Here is a 17,486-nt window from a genome sequence, read left to right on the forward strand (position 1 = left end):
CTCAATCCCAGTTTTTTTCCCAGCTGTGCTTGATTTTACAACAACCCGTGTGTATTTTCCGGATTTTATTAAGGACGGAGTTCTCTCCCTTTCAAGGGGAGACACCAAATTGTTTTGATAATGATTAGGAAATTGGCATTTAAACCATGGCGAAGTCAAATGTGTTTAATTCGCTTTACAAATCACAATGCCTACCAAGGAAAGAATCAAATGGAAAAGAGAAGAAGCGGTGAAGGTTAAAGCAAGGAAGTGTCGCCGACTAATAGATTTCTTCGCTCCTAACAGGTATGTGCCTCTAAGTTCGTGATTTTTAGGCCGTTGATTTCCCTTTCAATTTCACATGCCTTTCAAATAAGACCTTCATTTATTAAAGACAACGATGTGTGAACTACATGGGATGTATTTTGGTACGTTTGGGGGACCGATATTCATGTGACTGTGCTGTTTAGGTGAAAATCTGAAACTCGAAAATGTCCGCCATTTTGAATCCATCGGCAATTTGAAATTAATTGAAATTGATCTTGAATTATTTTGTTGTTTGTCCTGGGAAATGAAATAGTTAATACAGCTTGCATAACAGCTTCACTTGGTAGCCTTGTTTTTAGTGTTTACTGTCGATTTCATAAAAATGTAAGTCTTGAAGGCGTAAAACTATTTTACCATTTCAAACAATGGGAAGCCACACCCTTGTCGAAGCTCTCCACAGTAGATACTTACGTTCAGGTGTATTATTGTGTGATATTTTTGTTTTAATAATTATGATTGCAAATTTAATATCTAAGAATATTTTGAATATGGTATATGAACTTTGTATTTATTTTTTTTCAGACCGGACGAGTCAGAGGTAGTTTCCTATGAAAATTCAAGGGCACACGAGACAGAGTCAGTTAATCCAACACAGAAGAAAGATGGTGGTCACAAGGCTGCATTTGACACAAAGTGGCAACAAAACCGTCCCTAGTCGAGGTACTCAGAAGATGACAAAAAGAAGGGAATGATGTTTTGTTCATTATGTTCTAAGTGGAACACCAAGGGCAGAAATGGACTTAATGTCGACCAAACACAGATTGAGTGGAGTCAAGTAAAGGAGCTTGACACCAGTTCACCCTCCACCGTTTTGAAGACTCAAGCCTCAACTTGGAAACTTGAATCCAAACATTGTTAAATTACTGTCCATTCATGCAACTGTGATTGTCAACTTCTGAAGTTGAGAGAGTGTTCTCAAAAGTGAACTGATTTTGACAGATCATAGAAACAGACTCAGTGTTCAAAATTGCAACAGACTTCTCATAATTAGCCTGAATGCATCGTCAGTTTCAGACATTGACTTGAAAAAAGTTGTGAACAGATGCTTGGCAAGAAAGAAAAGAAGACTGTAAATTGTTGTTCGCATGTTTTGTGAAATTGTAAACAAATGTGACAACATATTAATGTCTTGAAATGCTTTTTTCTCAAATTTTGATCTTAAAATACAAAATGAGAAGAGTAATAAATGGACTTTAGAAGTAAAATTATAAGAGCATTTGACTTCATATACATTTTGTTATTGTTATTTTTTCAATAATCCTCACCAAAGTGCCCTTTTAGATTATGAAGTGCCCTTTTTGTTTAAGTTACCCTGCCCTTTCTGAATCCTAGGGGGAACACTACTATCACTCACTCTTTCTCACTTGCACACTCATTTATGAATTTGTACTCACTCTTTTACTTACCGACTCACTCTTCAGTAATCTGATCTGATACAGTTATAATACTCATAATCTCCGGCATGATTCATAAATATCCAGTTGTTCGATAGCTGATTCTGTTTCGTGCCATTCCAGTGCTAATGCAGCAGTATCGGTCCAAATGCCATACTGTACCCATAGTGGTAGTCAGTGTAATTGGCAGGGGAACTTTTTATGGAATGTACGAGGAATATATATGTCTGTGGTAATTCTTGCAAGTAATTGATGCACGGAAATTGATGTAATTGGATGAGTTAGTTTTTCATTCCATCTGAGATGTTTATTTGTCAGGTTAATGTATCATGATGTTTATCAGCATCCTGTGGTGAGATGATGCATCTGTTAAGATCAAGTTCGTCTGACATAAGTAAAGATCATTTTTCATCTACACTTTCAGGATTTAAAAGAGATTGATTCATTTTATATAAAAAAATATGATATCTAAAATATTACGTTTAGTGAGGAATATTATTATCGTGAAGAAATCCCACATTCTATACTTTGAATATCAGAAGCTATCTCACTCACTCACTCACTCACTCACTCACTCTTTGCCTGCACCAATATAAACATTGCACTCAGTCACTCACTCACTCACTCACTCACTCACTCACTCACTCACTCACTCACTCACTCACTCACTCACTCACTCACTCACTCACTCACTCACTCACTCACTCATGTTTTTCTGCACCAATATAAACATTGCAGGTATTATCCAAACAGCCATCAAGGCTTCAAAGAGAATGTTTCCAAAGGCAAACTTGTGTTGCATTGCTAACTAACTCACAATACAACAGGATAAACACCCAGCCAGTTGAGAGAAAGCAAATCTACAGATAGTGCCCAGATGTCCTTGTTGGAGATTCTCATATTGGTACCACAGCAATATTGTTCCATCAGTTTCACAACCCAAAATCCCCCATTTCTCAGTCAATAACAATATGATCCCACACAACTGTCTCACTCACTGTTTATTATAATTAGTCCTAAGCAGAATGAGTATACATGCATTTGATTCAGTCATGGGCCTCCAACCAAGTCAATAGGCTCCAAAAAGCATGTCCGTCTAGCTTTGTCAAATTAGTATTCAATTTGAATTCTTTTCCATTCAAGAATTGTTTTTGTTCAGTTTAAGATTTCATTTGAAAGGTCTTAGCATCCATCGCAGTCGCCAAGTGTATATGTACTGCATACTAATATGGAGTTTGTATCTTCAGATGTGGATGTACCTGAACCTGATGACAAGTCTGTGTTGACCTACGTTTCCTCCCTCTACGATGTCTTCCCACAAGTCCCCACAGTCGAGCAGTCTCTCAGAGACAATGTATGTACTTCCTCTGTTCATCCATTATGGACCCGTGAAGATGCGGGTTAGAATTATTCAGTAACCCATGGTTGCCGTACGAAGAGGCGACTAATGGGATTGGGATGTTAGACTCGCTGACTTGGTTGACGCATGTCTTGCATCCCAATTACATAGATTGCTCATGCTGTTGATCACTGGATTGTCTAATCCAGACTAGATTTTTTACAGACTGCTGACATATAGCTGGAGTGCGGCATAAAACTAAACTCATTCACTCATCCATTATGGTTGAGGGAACAGGTTGTCTTAACAAAAATCTAGCTCTATGATTCTGTATTAGTTTAAGAAAAAAATGTATGTATTTTAACAGTTAATTGAATTTCTTTTTTTTATTTAGTACCCACTAAAAGTATGTTTGAAGGAATTAGATCAAACTCGCTAGGACTGCGACTTCAGCTGACTTCACAGTGGTTGCCCTTTAATTGTCTTTCGATGTTGTTGCGTGTTGATGCTGTTGTGTGTTTATGCTGTTGTGTGTTGTTGCTGTGTAGGAGCGTCAGCTGAAGGTGGAGGAGTACCGCGACCTGGCCACCGCCCTGCTGTCCTGGCTGACCCCCACAACCAACATGATGCTCGACCGCTCCTTCCCAGGCACCCTGATGGAGCTCAAGGTACGTTTAATGTCTGCCATTATTGTAAATCTTCACCACAGACAAAATTGATCAAGTAGCAAGTTCTTTCATGAGATCCAGTATGATAAAGTACTGGCAAACATGTAAATTTTCATTCTTAATGAGTGCAAGGGGAGCCTTGTAGACAAGGTATTTGATCACCATACCAAATGCCAGAGTTTGATTCTCTACATGGGTGCAATGGTTGAGGCCGATTTTGTTGATATTGTTCAGAGTTATGTAAAACCATGCTGGCTTATTCATTTTGTCTCGTGTAAAGATCTTTAAGACTAACATCAAATAACTGAAATATTGCAACGTTAAGAAACAATAAACAATAACCAAACACTGTCTTGAACCTGACATTCATAAATATCATAATTCATTGTTATGTTTTAGATTTGCAACACTGTTTATATATATTTGTTTTTTATGCAGAATTTGCTGACCGACTTCAATAGATTCCGTCTAGAAGATTTCCCAGCGAGAATGGAACAAAGAAAGAAGCTCCTAAAACTGTGGGAAGAAATACAGGTAAATACTGGTGCCATGTGTAACTGACCCATCATCATGCATGAACCTTCCTGCATTATGAAATCACTTTGAGAACAATGGCTATTTACGGAGAATTCACTTTGTAATTACTTCTGAAAGTGACATTTTAGGATAAGATAATAGATAAGCCTTTCTGTTGTGTCACATGGTGTCTTATCAGATTATGAAAAATAATCTTTGCAATGTTAATGGATGATGGAAACCATTTTTTCCTTGTGTTGCAGCACCTCTCCACAGACTCTGCCCATCCAGGGATAGAGGAGGAATTTAGCCCAGACAATATCAACCGACTGTGGAGCAGATTCGTCTCTGCCCAGCAAGAGAGAGACATGGCCCTCCAAGCAGAGATACTCAGGTGAGCTATAGGGTTCTATATTCAGGAGTACTCAGATGTAGATTGATACTCAGGTGAGCTATACACTAGGGCTTTCTATTCAGGGGTACTCAGATGTAGATTGATACTCAGGTGAGATATACTTTGATTCTATATTCAAGGCTCTCTGTGAGTTGGGTCTGTTCTCACATGAACCATTTACTCTGGGGTTCTAACTTTGGTGAGTATGGTGAGGTAGAATTTGATACTTAGGGGAGCGAGATAGACTTGGATTCAATGTTCAAGGCTCTCTGCAAGTCTGGTCAGTACCCAGGTGATCCACACACATTTGGGTTCTATATTCGGGGTATGATATGTGATAATGATTGTTATTATGGCAGTGTTGATGATGATAGTGATAATGAAGTTGATGGTGGTGAGTAGAAATATGATTTTGATGATAATCATGATGACCATAACAATGATAGACCTGATTGTGATCAGAATGGGGATATCCTAAAAAAAATGACTGATGATGACTATGATGATGATGCCCATAATGCTGCTGCTGCTGCTGATGATGATGTTGATGATGACAATGATGGTGATGCTACCGACGATGCTGCTGATGTTGATGACGACGACGACGACGATGATGATGATGATACCGATGCTGCTGCTGCTGATGATGATGACGACGACACCGATGATGATACCGACGATGCTGCTGCTGCTGCTGATGTTGATGACGACAATGATGATCATGATGATGACAGCTGTGATCTAAGTAGTGATGTACATAATGACTATAACATTTCTATCAGGTTGGAGCGACTGCAGCGAGTAGCGGAGAAGGTCCACCGGGAGTCCAAGATGAACGAGGACACACTGAGTGAACTGGAGAGGAAGGTGGCAGAGGAGGAGAGGAGGGTGGATGTGATACACCCCTTCGAGGCCAAGCGTAACTGTGATGCAATTGACCGGTCCATCAAGACTATTGAGGACAACATTCGTAACCTGTTCCGAGACATTCACAGTTTACAAGATGGCCGATATCCCCAGGCAGATCAAATCTACAGGAGGTGAGGATCAGATTTGAAACCGAATCTTTCAATGTATGCATGAGACGTGGATAATCGTATAACAGATATATGTCTGTGTTATCTATCATACTTAGCTCATTATGGATAGGTCATGCAGATATTAAGACACAAAAGTCTAAAAAAATCATGCATTTGCAACTTCTAACCCGTAGTCCATTTGTAGTCGTAGAAAGTGCTGCCATTGAAATTGAGATTTTTGAGGTTGTCCATCAGTTTCTCACAGTTATTTCTTGAGTATTTTAACTCCTCGTATCTAAAACATGTTACATATAAAATCTGTTTGTCTACCCTGCAGGGTATCCGACCTACAGACACGTGTGTCGCACCTACGCACACAACTATACAGCAAAGTGGTGCAGCGGCTGCTGTCCAGGTCGTACGTGGAGGAGGGCCGCACCATTACCAAGAGGAAAGAGGTCATCACAGAGGTCCGGATGGTGGACACTAACCCCGCCTTCAAACACTTACAGGACTGTCTAGACTGGATCGAGGAGAAGCAGGTGTGTGATCATGAAGGTCAAGGTCAAGTTTCGGAATATGGCCCGGATATATGTATCTGATTTACTGACCTCGTGTACTATTGCTGTCATGAAATTGTTGTCTACAGTATTCCAGCAATGTGACAACAGTCTGTAATTAACTGATCCTGGACCAGGACAATCCAGGGCCTAGATTTTTTTAGCTCTCTTAGCGCTAAGATAGTCGCAAGTGCCATACATTAACATTAACTAACGACTATCTTAGCGCTAAGAGAGCTTCAAAAATCTAGGTGGGGCGGTGGGGTAGCCTAATGGTTAAAGTGTTGGCTCGTCACGCCGAAGACCTGGGTTCGAATCCCCACATGGGCACAATGTGTGAAGCCCATTTCTGGTGTCCCCCGCCGTGATGTTGCTGGAATATTGCTAAAAGCGGCTTAAAACCAAACTAAGTCAGTCAGTCAGTCAAAAATCTAGGCCCAGCCATTGATGTCATGAGTATTTATCCATGAGATATGTTGACAAGCATGCAACCAAGTGACTTTTAGTCGGTTAAATCCCATTTCTGGTGTCCCCTGAAATGCTATTGTTGTAATATTGCCAAAAGCGGTGTAAAACTACACTCTCCCACTCACATATATATGCCCCTGTTTCAGCAATCCCTCGAGTCAGCCGAGTACCACAATGAACTGTCCCGTATCCAGACCCTCCTCCAGGCCCACCAACGGGTCCACCAGGACATCATGAGCTTCCGGGCCCAGATCGACCAGTGTATAGCAGACCGGGTAGGTTCTCTCAGTTTGGTCATTCTGAAAGACTGTGCTCGTCAGTTTGCAACATGACAGTTATATAGCTGAAACTTGTAACTATGTGAGCCAGGCAGACTAGTGGTTAATATCATGAGCATTGCCATCAGTTTATGACAACATATTTGACCAGGTCACACATAGTGTCCAACCAATCTCCATTTAGTCATGCAAAAGGCATGGAGTAACGAGGAATTACTCTGCCCCGGAATCAATTGGGGAGTTCAGCATTAAAAGTGTATACCAAATCACATTTAGATTGTTAAAAGTGTTCTTGAGGTGCTTCAGTCATATTTTCTTTTCAATATTCTTAATATTGTTTTAATACTGTAGTATCTCTTTAAGAGTAGTTTATTCTTGTTAAGGCTGTTTACTGAATATTACTTGTCCCATTCATAGCAAGGTATTGCTTACTCATGTAAACTGAATATCACTAATGCTAGCCAATTTTGTTTTCAGCGAAGTCTTTCATCTGAAGAACAAAAGCTTTACACCCAGACTCTTTCCAAAGCTGAAGTGGCTTACTCCCTGTTAACGGTGGGTGCCATATTGCCATTCAACAGTTCGTGTATTTTCAGTCACTTTCTGAAATCCCCCTCATCAGTTTTCAGAGAAACATGATATTAACTTTACCAAAAATATGTCAGTATTTAATTTATGTCTTTAGAGCACATCCAAAGTGCCTGGAAAATATATATCAGCATTTGGTTTATGTCTTTAGAACACGTCCGTACGCCGTCAGAAGTGCCTGGAATCACTACACGACTTCATCCAGTTGGCCACGGCAGAGTTGGTGTGGCTCGGACAGAAGGAGGGTGAGGAGACGACCCGAGACTGGGGCAGTCGCAACATCAACATCGGGGAAGTCGACGAACAACACAGGGTAGGTTCAATGTTAGTTCTCCACATTAGATAACAAGGTGAATTAATCTCTACAGTCTGATGTGTGGAGTTACATCCCTTAATGTGTCAGGATCTGCTGATCTTGGGTTCAGACCTTGATAATTATTCATGGTGTGTCAGCACAATAATAATCAGTGTGTCCTCAGTGCTTACAAGGTCTTTAGGGGCGGTGGGGTAGCCTAATGGTTAAAGTGTTGGCTCGTCACGCCGAAGACCCGGGTTCGAATCCCCACATGGGCACAATGTGTGAAGCCCATTTCTGGTGCCCCCTGCCGTGATGTTGCTGGAATATTGCTAAAAGCGGCGTAAAAACAAACTCAGTTAGTACAAGGTCTTTAACTTGAATTGTATTGGAGAAGAAGAATTAACTAATAACACTGATGTCAATCAGCCAACATGATGGACCAATCAAAGTCGGATATGAAACAGAAACATCTAATCAAACAACTTCCAACATCTCAGGCTTTTATCAAAGTGATAATTAGTTTTCAGGTCAACGTTCAGGAAAATGTTTATATATATATTTAAAGTAGCGTGCAATTACTAATTATAACTTATCATAACAAAAGTATGATTAGTGAAAGATAAAATGAAGAATTTTAGAAGATGTATCTAAACCTATGTTTCGTCAGAATACGTTCAACATGGTCATTCATGATGGAAATTCATTGGCATTTTCCGAAATATAACATGCTTGTTTGGACAATATAAATTGGATGACTTTTTTTGCTTACATGTTCAGAGCATGTGTAAGTCTTCTTAGACTATAGTATTTAAGCGGATCATGAAAATCAAGAAACGTGTAGTTTATAATTTGTTTGTGTTTCAGGGCCTGGTGAGACAGCTTGAGTCCCGCGAGTCCCAGTTCAACGCTGTACAGGAGCGAGGTGGCGCTATGATTCTAGACAGACATCCTGCAGCTAAGACTGTTGAGGTGAGAATTTGTTTGCTTGTTTGCCTTCATGTTTCAGCTTCTTGATGTTAACCTGAGAATAGTAAAAGATTCATATATATGTGTTTAGGACATAATTGAGAGCCTGGTGTCAGTGTTTGATATATAAATGTTGCATGCATACATGAAACACCATAATGTTCCTATTACTTGTGGGGGCGGTGGGGTAGCCTAATGGTTAAAGCGTTGACTCGTCACGCCGAAGACCCGGGTTCGAATCCCCACATGGGCACAATGTGTGAAGCCCATTTCTGGTGTCCCCCGCCGTGATGTTGCTGGAATATTGCTAAAAGCGGTGTAAAACCAAACTCAGTCAGTCAGTCAGTCCTATTACTTGTGACAATGTTCCTATTTAGAACCAGGTGACCAAGTTTTATCCGTGTTGCAGGCTTACATGGCCACGTTGCAGTCTCAGTGGTCCTGGCTGTTGGAGTTGACGGCGTGCTTGGAGCAGCACCTCAAGCACGCCACCGTACATCAACAGGTACACTTGTTACTTGTTCACTGTGATGTCATGATGTCCAGACACAAGCTGAACATTGAGCGTAGTCCCCTTTTAAGTGTTTAAAAAAGCTCACAGTTCTCTAGTCTGTTAATACAAAAGATTAAGTTATTTTATAATGGTAGTTAGTAGGACTGTAACGATGCTTCGAACTATCGGTGCATTGCAATGAGTCTCCGATAGCAATTAATTGATGTTAGAAACGAAAAACTATCAATCCATTTATAGTATGTGTGACTATTGATAGTTGAGTAATTGACTTCCGTTGATAAATGGGCAGCTCAAAATACAGGATGTTTGGGTGCAGACTTGCAGCTTCACTGAGTTTATGCTTTAACTTGATTTGGGTTTCAAGTTTCTTGTCACTCATTAAAAGAGACTGAAACTACTTCAACTTGTTTTTATTTCGTATAAACTATACATTCATTTTGGAAATGGCTTCAAATGAGACAATTCAAGGAGAGAAAAAACTATTGCGATAGTATTGCAATAGTGGGTCTTAATAGACTATCGCTATCGCAATAGTTGTTTCCCCCTCAATAGTCACCCCTAGTAGTTAGCACAAGGTTAGCAGCCATGCCTAGTAATTAATCAGGTACATAGACAAAATGCCATGGATGATAACAGAGGAATGAAATTGTTATTAATTCATTCCAGTTTGTTTTGAAAACTCTCAAGGATATTGAGACCCACCAATTGGAAATTCTGACTAAATGATAGAGCAAATATACTTAAACTTATGCACACTAATATCTTTCGGTTGATATTTATTTAGGAATCTTTATCTGTATTAACAGTTGGAATTGAGTTGTGATAGGTTACAGGAATGATTACCAATCCTTGTTTTGGTTTAACAAGGTCTTACTTTTCGTTGTGACAAGTAACCAATTGTGTAGACCGATGTTAATGCCATTGATCACGGATTGTATGGTCCAGATTATTTACAGACCATATAGCAGGAAAAAGTGCTGCATTAAGATAACAAAGAAACAAATATGACAATTAAGTCTGTGACATTCCTTGACCAGAGCGCTATTGACGGGCAAATTTTTCAGGGTAATACTTGAAGATATATATACCAAGTACCTCATCAGTAAATCTTGGTATTTTATCTCCCAGTTTTTCGAGGAGGGGCAAGAGTGTGAGCAGTGGATGATGCGTCAGACGGAACATCTACAGAAGCGATACGCACGGAGCATGCTCCCAGGAGAGGAGGCAGAACATCTGCTTCGAGAGCTGGAGGTATGTACATGACGTGTATTGTGACATGGTATGAAATTCTTCATATTAGAGGGGACCGCCTCCGTGGTGTAGTGGTTAGAGCGTCCGCCCGGAGAGCGGAAGGTCGCGGGTTCGATCCCCGACGCGTCATACCAAAAGACGTTAAAATATGGTACTTGTTGGTCCCTGCCTGGCGCTCAGCAATAATGGGTACAAAAAGGACTGGTCGGCTCGGAGTCAGTATAATTTGTCTGAGTGGGATATTCATGCTTCACTGCGGCATGGTATCTCAGTGGGCTAGCACTATAAAACCAGCTGAAGTCTGGGCTAGTACAAGCAGCCGCACATACACATACACACGCATGCACGTCGTCATATGAGCGAAATATTCTCAAGCACAACTTAAAACCCAATTTCACCTCACCTCACCTCACCTCACCTCACCTCACCTCACCTCACCTCACCTCACCTCATATTAGAGGGAGGTGGATTAGCATAAGCTCATCATGGCAAACTAGCAAAAGCTCCTCAGAATGCAAGTCGTTCATTGATATGGTACTGCAACTTGGAACCTGTGGAAAATGTTACTAAAGTTAGAACTATAGCATTACAGTAAGGGCTGATTTAAAGGAAACTTAATAGAGTTCAGGGACGGCGAGTCAGACCAACTCACTCTCTGAAGCAAGATGTGGAGATGTAGGAGTTAATCACCTGCTTTTCTTTGCAGGAGATGCAGGACCGTCTCCATGACTACGAGCGCCACACCTCATCCCTGATGGTACGCAGTCGGGAAGTTGTCCCCCTTCTTCAGAGGAACCGCCCTGTGTTCAACCCGGTCCGCATCCGATCAATCTGCACATACCACCAAGAAGAGGTGAGCTGATATGATTTGTCAAATAGTTATGGCCAGATCTTTCAAATTATGCACTCACATGCTTTTACGATTTTTCTAAAATCTTGTCTTAATCAAAACAAATGCATCTGTTTTTGTTCTTGTTGACAGTACTTATTCATTCTTCTTATTTGACCTATGATCTCATTTAAGTGCATTATGTTTGCCTTTACGAACAGATTTTAGTCACTTGTGTGAGGTATTTAAGTTTATATCACTCTTCTATTGCAGCTGAGTTTCCAGAAGGGAGAAGAGTGTGTTTTATTGAGCAATTCCGATCCTCTGAAATGGAAGGTAATTGGTCTTGAATTGATCATATTTAACAAAGCAAAAATGTCCATTCTATTGTTACTCTCTTCATGGAAATGAAAATATCAGTGGAAAATTTCTATAATATATAGAGGATATTATATGAGTGCCCATGTCATGCTGTTTACGACACGAGTGCCTAAATGTTGGTATTTCCCGAACGAAAACGAGGGATATACCGATATTTAGGCACGAGTGTCGTAAACTTAGTATGATATGAGCATGAATATGATATTCTATTTATTACCAAAGTCATCAAATTGAGGAAAATAAATCTACTTTCAAACATAGGCTGGCTACCCGCCGTCGCCGCACGTAGAATGCAACGTCATAGAAGAAATGTGACGTCATAGCATTGTTCATGTCAAAGTGATATTTTGCCCTAGGGCATCGTATGAAAAATATGAACCCCGGTATTTTCGCCCTCGTAGGTAATAAATCTATGTAACAGATATAATGAGATTGTAATATATGTCCTCCCCTACCCCAGGTGCGGACGGCTGTGGGTAAAGAATCGACGGTGCCATCGGTGTGCTTCATCATCCCACCACCAAACCAAGAAGCATTGGACTATGCAAACAGGTACAACACGTGACACAGTAGGCTGACATCTAGTCACTGACATCAACAGATTTTACACTGCCATATAGCTGGAATATTGCTGAGTGTGGCGTAAAACTAAACTCACTCACTCAACAGATTTTACAGAAGAAACGGTACCTAAATTATAATAATAAAATATAATGAAAAGGAGTCCAGAGACTTTATTACCGAGTTATTCTAGACTTGCCACATATTCTATGTTATGATGTTATCGTCATTTTATGTAATATAATACAAGGATATCCATAAGTTTCATTGGTCGAGAAATCATTATATTTCAGGTGAATGAAATGGTTGACTCAACATCAATTCTGATAATTTATGACATTGACTAGAGCTACTAAAATTAGGATAGGAAATACCAGGAAGTGTATTCTCAAAATCAGTCAGATGTTTCTTTTTTGTTGGAGCCCTCTTACATAATTGTAGGTGATAGTTATTGGCGCTACTAATGCTTACACCCATGAAGATCCAGGTAAGAATTGATCTTCAGTAACCCATGCTTGTCTTATGAGGAGATTAACGGGATCGGGTGTTCAGGCTCGCTGCCTTTGTTGACACATGTCATCAGTTCTCAATTGCGTAGATCAATGCTCATGCTGTTGATCACTTGATTGTCTGGTCCAGACTAGATTGTTTACAGACCGCCTCATGTAGCTGGAATATTGCTGAGTGCAGTGTAAAACTAAACTCACTCACTACTAATGCTTGCCATGATGTGATTGTTCTCAGGTTGAAGTCGCAGCTGGAGAAGTTGTTGTCTCTGTGTCTCACCCAGCAGCGCAACATGAGGAAGGGAATGGTGCTTGCCACGATAGAGATTGTCAAGGGATGGGACCTCAAACAGGTAACTTAGTGAACAAGCAGAAGCCCCATGGCGAGTCCGGGTTACAATTTGTTTGCCACAGCCTCAGGGGTCGGTAGGGTAGCCAAGTGGTTAAAGCGTTCGCTCATCACGCGAAAACCTGGGTTCAATGCCCACATGGGTACAATGTGTGAAGCCCATTTCTGGTGTCCCCCCGACCGTGATATTGCTGGAATATTGCTAAAAGCGGCATAAAACTACACTCACACGCACACAACAACCTGCTTGTCATATGAGGTGACTGAATGGATCGGGTTGTCAGGTGTGTTGAATTGGGATCCATTTGTACAAGACAGCTTGTGACACTGCTCAAAATACTCAGATTGGTTTGAACCAGACTTGATTATTTATACAATGCTGACACATAAAACTACAAACCAACAAACAAATCATACTGAATCTGCAGACTCCATTCATCTCCAAACCCTATTTTCATCATTAATTGTATGTAGTCATACACAGGTGTTATATTTGGGATTTCATGTTTAAAGGGTTTGTTTTCTTTGTAACTGTTTTGATTGAAAGATTTAGTTTGGAACAAATGGAAATATTAGGATTCTGTACACAGTATAGTTCCTTTACAGTATCACATAAGGCCATCTGTTTATGTCCAAACCAGGGCGGCGGGGTAGCCTAGTGGTTAAAGCGTTCGTTTGTCACGCCGAAGACCTGGGTTCGATTCCCCACATGGGTACAATATGTGAAGCCCATTTCTGGTGTCCCCCGTCGTGATATAGCTGGAATATTGTTAAAAGCGGCTTAAAACTAAACTCACTCACTCACTATGTCCAAACTCGACGTCATCAGGGGTTTGATTATTGTGATTCATCTTGACCCATTCAGCAATGTATTCCTTTATACAGAAAGCAAGAAGAGCACAAGTTTAACATCATATCAGTGAAGACGTAATACTTCTTTTTAATCTTTTTGATGACATGCAGAAGGTAGTATTCCATCAATCAAGACTGTGATTACTCTTACCAATCCCTGATGCTGTTCCAGTTCCGTGCCCTTGACCCCTCCCAGCGTGTAGCCATATGGCAGGCACTGAGACAGGATGCGGAGAAGCTCTTGGCCGAGAGTGGAGATTCTGACCCCCAGATGGTCAAACTCCGACATGATCTTCAGGAGTGTAACCAGATCTTCCTCAACCTCTCATCTCAGGCAGCAGCAGATGGTAAGTTGACAAGTTGTGTAGAGTACTTCACTGACCGATCTTCTGGGATGGTACAGGACTCCCTACGCTTTTTGCTTGTAAGAAGCAAGCAGATGGCCAGTGACTTGCCAGTGATATTAATTGCTGTTTATAACATCAATCACTGGATCGTCTGGTCCTGATTATTTACAGACTATTATAATGCAGCTTGAATATGGCTCAGTGCAGTCTTAAACCAACAAGCAAACAAAGTTAGGGGTTAGCTCAGCGGATGAATGATGGCATGTCTTGCTGGTTGAGGTTCTGTTCCACACAGATCACCTAACCTCTGTGACATATGAACAGCAATGACTGAGGACCTTATCATGCCTCAGCAATAGGTCTGTAGTGTGAAGTGTCATCCTCGGTTCTGCATCAAGCTGTTCTTTGTTACAGAGTCCAAGTTGAGTCAGTCGGCATCACAGAGCTTCCTGCAGCAGCTGGAGCAGGTGAACCGCAACCTGGGTCAGTGTGACCAGCAACTGTCCACCCTCCTCAACAAGCCTATCCACAACAACACTGACGCTGTTCACCGATCTCTTACCGCACATCAGGTAATCAGTACTTGTCATGTTCACAGATCTCTTACCTCACATCAGGTAAACAACACTGATGCTGTTCACAGATCTCTTAGCTCACGGGGCGGTGGGGTAGCCTAGTGGTTAAAGTGTTGGCTCGTCACGCCGAAGACCCAGGTTCGAATCCCTACATGGGTACAATGTGTGAAGCCCATTTCTGGTGTTCCCTGCCGTGATGTTGCTGAATATTGCTAAAAGCGTCATAAAACCAAACTCAGTCAGTCAGTCAGTCAGTCTTACCTCACATCAGGTATTCAATACTTGTCATGTTCACAGATCTCTTACCTCACATCAGGTAAACAACACTTGTCATGTTCACAGATCAATTACATCACATCAAGCTACAACAACATACAACCCTTGTAATGTGTATAAATAGTTTGATAAAAACATGCGAAGATAGTCTGTGCTTATGTTAGTATTTTTGTCTTGTATGGTCTTTCTAACCTACTACACAGCCGTCTGCTTGTCTCTTAATGTTTCCCGAGGTTAATTATAATGATTTTACCACTTGTCCGGCAAGGTGTGCATGTTTTTATCCTCATGCCTGAAAATATTTGCCATTTGTCTTACTCGGAAACGGAATGGTGTCATCAAAAGTGAACAAGGGGAGTTAACTCATATTGGCTCTGTCAGCAATGTATTTTTCCTTCATATAAATGACAGATAAACACAAAACACACTTCATGACTGGGGGCCACTAGGCGAACCAGTGAATAGTGCCTTGTGTGCCACACACCAACACTTGTTTTTGGTGTTGCAGGAATTTGACAGAGAACTACAGAGCCATGAACGGGATGTTGATCGTCTGCAGAAGACGTACCAGAACATCTCGCCAAAAACATCCCAGATTGAATCCCGCCTCAATCTTGTGGTCCAGAAATGTGACCAGCTTAAAGCAATTTCACAGATATATGTAGATAGGTGAGAGAACCAAATAATTCAAGGTTGTGACAAAGATGATACATTCTGTTGATATAATATTTGACTCGGAGTAACAATTTGCATGTAATGTGAACTAAATTGTGCTTACAGTGTTAGGAGATGAAGTCAGAAGTCTTTATACGAATGAGATGATGTGTTATTACCTAAAATGTTACAGTTCTGGGAGTCCAAAGTCCTGATGTCTTGTTAACTTCACTGTTTTCATTTCATGTTCACTTGTCTTCCTCCAGAATGAAGAGTGCCATGCTTGTGGTTTCGAGTCTTGACGAAGTGAAGCAACTAGTGTCGGACTATGAGATTACACTGGCCTCACACGACAACATGACCTCTGACATGCAGGGTCTTCGCAATACAAAAGAGGAACTGGTGGTATGTTGAAAGTTGAAATGTAATATTGCTGGCATTGATGCTATTAAATCAAAGGGGATGCTACAACAGGACCATATTGATTTCAGTAATATTGTTGTTGTAGAATGCAGCTTTAAATGGTGATCACCTGTGAAAATAACAACTGATTATCAGTTGAGCTGGCTTTAGTTAATAATTGACTAGCTAACCTCTTGGTCTGATTCCAAAGAGCGTAATGAAGAATGTAGAAAGCCTTTTTTGCAAATAATTACTCTTTCCATAACTTTACAATGTCCTTGACGTTTGCTGTTGTTGTATTTGTTTCTAAGGACCCCTGAAATATTCAGTTCTATACGTTAGGTTGTCACAAAGATAAAGAATAAAATCGAAGGACCCCTTGAAGATTATGCTTTGTTTCGAACACTGCTTTCGGTTATCTGTGCTGTTATCACATTTTTTTACATTTCCACTCCCCATATTGCACTTCCACATTTCCACATCCATGTTTCCATCTCCAGGATCTACAGTCTTCCATCCAGACCAAGCAGCCCCATGTCGACTCCCTGAAGCGGGAGGTGGTGAAGCTGCGTTCCCTGACCGAACACAGTCGCCCAGGTGTGATGCAGCACCACGACGTGGAGTCCATGGAGAAGGATGTCGATGAGGTCACCGGGCGCTGGGACAATGTCTGCATACAAGTGGTGGAGAGGTGAGATGCTGTAAACTGGCTCATGGTGTATGGGAATATGACTTTGTTTCTGCGTTGTTGTTTACAATATGGTTTGGTAATGGGACCTATGACATTTTATTAAAACATATAAGCTTGTATACATAGTTCTACATGCTCTAGACTATAAATCCTGGTATGATATATCTTGAAATGCCAGTCACATTGGATTTAATGGCCACCAAATAGATTGATCACCTAATCAGACTCGTCTTGGTTGACAGCGTGTGATCTTACCTCAGTGACAGTCAGATGTCTGGATTATTGGAGAGTGAAGTTAACAACTACCAATTCTGAATGTCCAGTAATATTAATAATAGTGTGTCCATTTATATAGCGCGCCAAACTCCACACTAGGTATGCCCATATCGCTAACAATCAGAGAACAGCACATTATTACCTCGGATAACCCAAGCTGCCGTTAGGCGCTAGAAGGTTATAGTCACATGACTTTATCCCACCGGGGTACCCATTTTCTTCTGAAAA

At 40.9% G+C, this 17,486-nt stretch overlaps 1 protein-coding gene and 1 long non-coding RNA gene across 2 annotated transcripts in view; both read left to right on the top strand.

Annotated features, from left to right (window-relative positions):
* The window catches only part of LOC124275279 (microtubule-actin cross-linking factor 1-like), a 252,296-nt gene that overhangs the window by 148,889 nt on the left and 85,921 nt on the right, over positions 1-17,486 (top strand). The window contains 21 exon segments of the mRNA XM_046710761.1: positions 2,948-3,054; positions 3,588-3,707; positions 4,146-4,241; positions 4,487-4,617; positions 5,400-5,657; positions 5,974-6,178; positions 6,811-6,939; positions 7,420-7,497; positions 7,682-7,843; positions 8,693-8,797; positions 9,204-9,299; positions 10,437-10,559; positions 11,266-11,412; positions 11,662-11,724; positions 12,230-12,321; positions 13,075-13,189; positions 14,210-14,384; positions 14,799-14,956; positions 15,744-15,904; positions 16,156-16,294; positions 16,792-16,982. Of these exon segments, the coding sequence (XP_046566717.1) occupies positions 2,948-3,054; positions 3,588-3,707; positions 4,146-4,241; positions 4,487-4,617; positions 5,400-5,657; positions 5,974-6,178; positions 6,811-6,939; positions 7,420-7,497; positions 7,682-7,843; positions 8,693-8,797; positions 9,204-9,299; positions 10,437-10,559; positions 11,266-11,412; positions 11,662-11,724; positions 12,230-12,321; positions 13,075-13,189; positions 14,210-14,384; positions 14,799-14,956; positions 15,744-15,904; positions 16,156-16,294; positions 16,792-16,982 (2,851 nt within the window).
* LOC124275420 lies at positions 147-914 on the top strand. Its single transcript, XR_006898276.1, has 2 exons — positions 147-285; positions 829-914. It is a non-coding gene; the product is annotated as an uncharacterized LOC124275420 (long non-coding RNA).

Source organism: Haliotis rubra, unplaced genomic scaffold, assembly GCF_003918875.1.
Source record: "Haliotis rubra isolate DU_JTF1 unplaced genomic scaffold, ASM391887v1 Scf2, whole genome shotgun sequence".
Taxonomy (NCBI): Eukaryota; Metazoa; Mollusca; class Gastropoda; order Lepetellida; family Haliotidae; genus Haliotis; species Haliotis rubra.